The 2908-nt window shown below is 41.3% G+C and overlaps 1 protein-coding gene across 1 annotated transcript in view; it reads right to left on the reverse strand.

Moving 5' to 3' along the window:
- si:dkeyp-118h9.7 (sacsin) overlaps positions 1 to 1146 on the reverse strand; it is a 109193-nt gene extending 108047 nt beyond the window's left edge. The window contains exon 1 of the mRNA XM_048617483.1: positions 1044 to 1146. Coding sequence (XP_048473440.1) covers positions 1044 to 1060 — 17 coding nt within the window. The 5' untranslated portion in view covers positions 1061 to 1146. The remainder of the gene's footprint in view (positions 1 to 1043) is intronic.
- Between the last annotated feature and the right edge of the window lie 1762 nt (positions 1147 to 2908).

Raw genomic sequence — 2908 nt, forward strand, 5'->3', positions numbered from 1 at the left:
CGCTCACTCTCCCCTGCGCGCGCACTCTTTCTCCCACTCTCTCTCCCATTCTTTCCCTCTCTTACACGCACTCTTTCCTTCTTTCTCACACACACACGCATGTGAAACTATGGGGTGAGTTTGTATTTGCAGATACATTCTATTTTGTTCAAAAAGCACACAACTTATAGATAGTCAGTGTGGCGTTTTATAAATTCCTACATTAGCAATAAAACCAGTCTGACCCCAAAGCAAAACAAACAGATTATAAACAAGGCCTCAACACCTAACATGCATTGTCTGATCTAAAATGTCACATCTTCTTTATACTGATAAAACCTTTAGTTCTATCAGGACATTGACTTGTAAGGAATTTGGGGATTTACATATACATGTTAATCAATTAAAATCTTCTAACTGATTGAAGATTTAACAGAATCTCAGGTTTGTTTAATACATCCTGATTAGTGGTGTGACCCTTTTATCTGTAACTTACAAATTCTGTGTCTGATACTACCTCTCTCACTAACACCTGTAGAAGGAGCAAAGCTTTGAAAGCTTGTGTTTTCAAATAAACCTGTTGGACTAAACCTCATGTCATGTGATTTCTGACCTTGTCCGCCCCAGTCCAACACTGGCACCTCTACATCACAGATGATTCTGAATTGGATATATTCCTCAAATTAAATTGGACAATGAGGAAGTTCTCAAAAATTGAAATAAATTACTGAGTTGCCTTCCAGAGGAAAATTGAAATAACCTGAAAGTGTTATCACAGTCACGTGGGGAGATATGTAGGAATAAGCTGGATAGTACTAATCTAATTACACATGATGCAGATATTGGAAATGCTGTTTCAATTAAGCAACATCCTTATAGACATAACCCTTTAAAGTTGGCACAGGTTCAAAAAGATGTTGAACGCATGCTCAATGATAACATAATTCAAGTGAGTTGCAGAGGTTGGAACTCACCCACAGTAGTGGTGCCAAAACCAGAAGGTACCCAACAATTATATGTAGACTATCGCAAAGTCAGTGCATTTTCTGTTTTCTCTCGTTTACCTTTTACTGGGAATCATTGCTGCGCTCAGACTGCAAGGTGCCGCTGACCGTTTACCTTCGGGCGGCGCTCTCGCGCCAGGACCCAGGACCGTTAGAGTTTGAACGGAACCCAGTCCCGCCCCTGACCTGGGAGACCCGCCTCCGCATTGGGAGTCCTGCCCTCACACTGCGTGCTCCACCCCTCACAGGGCGCACGAGCCCACAACTAACCCCGCCCACTAACCCCTTCCCCGCCCACTAACCCCTTCCCCGCCCCCAAATCTCTGGTGACCGTCCGCAGTTTGAAATGCTCCTGTTTTCCTGCTCGGTGCAGAAGCCGGGTTGTTGCCGCAGGTGAGATATTTGGACAAGGAAGGGAATTCTCTAAAATACACTCTCAACAAAGGCTTCTTCTTATCTACTGGAACGAGACATTTTTGTTACACCAGCTTTAAAGCAGTGAACTCCCTGTCCTCGAGCGAAGACCTTGAGATTAACTTTCATTTGTTCTGAGGTTTTGCCTCAGGGATCCAGTTTGTGAACCTACTTCCATGTTGGCACATTTACCTATTTAAAATTAAGCAGCTCTTTCGTGGGATGGAGGAACCAGATGATGTACTTTACAAAGTCCTCCGCCAATTTTTGGAAAAATTATGTCTTGACCTGGTCTCCAAAACAAGAAAAGCACCTTTGTCCCCTTTGATGCCTTCAATTCCTTCCTGCCACAGATTATTGCCATTGAGAGTTGTTAACATCCTTCTGGATGATCAGACTGGCATATGATGGGCAGCTGATACTGTGGAAAAGTATTTTATAGTACTTCATTTTCTACTTTCTGATCTTCAAATGAATGGTTTACAAAAATATCCTCACATAATATAAAGGTTAAATAGAGTTCTATTTTACAAAAATATCATATAATCCTAACAAATATGCAGGGAGAAAGTTGTAAACTTACTTAGAATTTCACAGGTACTCCTTGCTCTGTGACCTAAGCTTTTAAACTGTTGGGTGGGTACATGTGGAACCAAAGATTTGTTTAGAATTTTTTCTCCTGTTACATCACAAAGTGTCATCTGTGTTAAATTTAATGGGGCCAATAGGTGAGGGAAAATGATGTAATGTTAGTCAGTAAAGGTAATTTGTCTTGGAAACATGCCTTTACTTGCAACATATAAAGTCATAAAACAGGAACACTGAAATGCCTTCAGGGTTTGAGGATGGGGGACACTTACTCATTTTTACCATTTACTTTTTCAGTTCTGCCAAAAAGTTAGAATTCAAATTGTTAAATTTGTCTATTCTATCCGCGGAAGCTGAATGACAGTGAGTTCAGCATTTGCTGTTTTAGCACTGAGAAATCTCCTGCACAGCTGAAGTTGCATGGCCCTGCGTTTAAGTTATAAAACAATACTGCCCAGTTGTAGGCAGGCCTACATGTGTTGATACCAGTCTCCAGTCTGGATAAATGAGGAGGGTTAGCAGGAGGAAGGGCATCTGGCTGTAAAAGCCACCAGCCAAATCCAGCATTGTGATACAAGGTGGGAAAAGCGGAATCAAGAGTTATTGAGAAATCTCCTGTCATTGTGTGCAAGGATTACTTTTATATTTGCTACCACCTGTTAAGTAGGTTGAGCAATTGGTAGATCTGCTCCCCAGTCAAATTTTATGAAGCTCATCATGTTGGACAGGATGCTGCTTACACGTCAGAATGTTTAAATGACCCCAGAGCATCAGTTTGTGATGCCTCCTGACTCAGTGACTCAGTCATCACTGCTGGTGTGAAATTAAATACTTGTTTCTTCCATTAATTATTTGATATGGCTCAATGGGAAATTTCAATCAGTTGTGTTATTCCTTGATGTTTGCTGTGACTACCTCCTATG

Source organism: Rhincodon typus, chromosome 37 (assembly GCF_021869965.1).
Source record: "Rhincodon typus isolate 14 chromosome 37, sRhiTyp1.1, whole genome shotgun sequence".
Lineage (NCBI taxonomy): Eukaryota > Metazoa > Chordata > Chondrichthyes > Orectolobiformes > Rhincodontidae > Rhincodon > Rhincodon typus.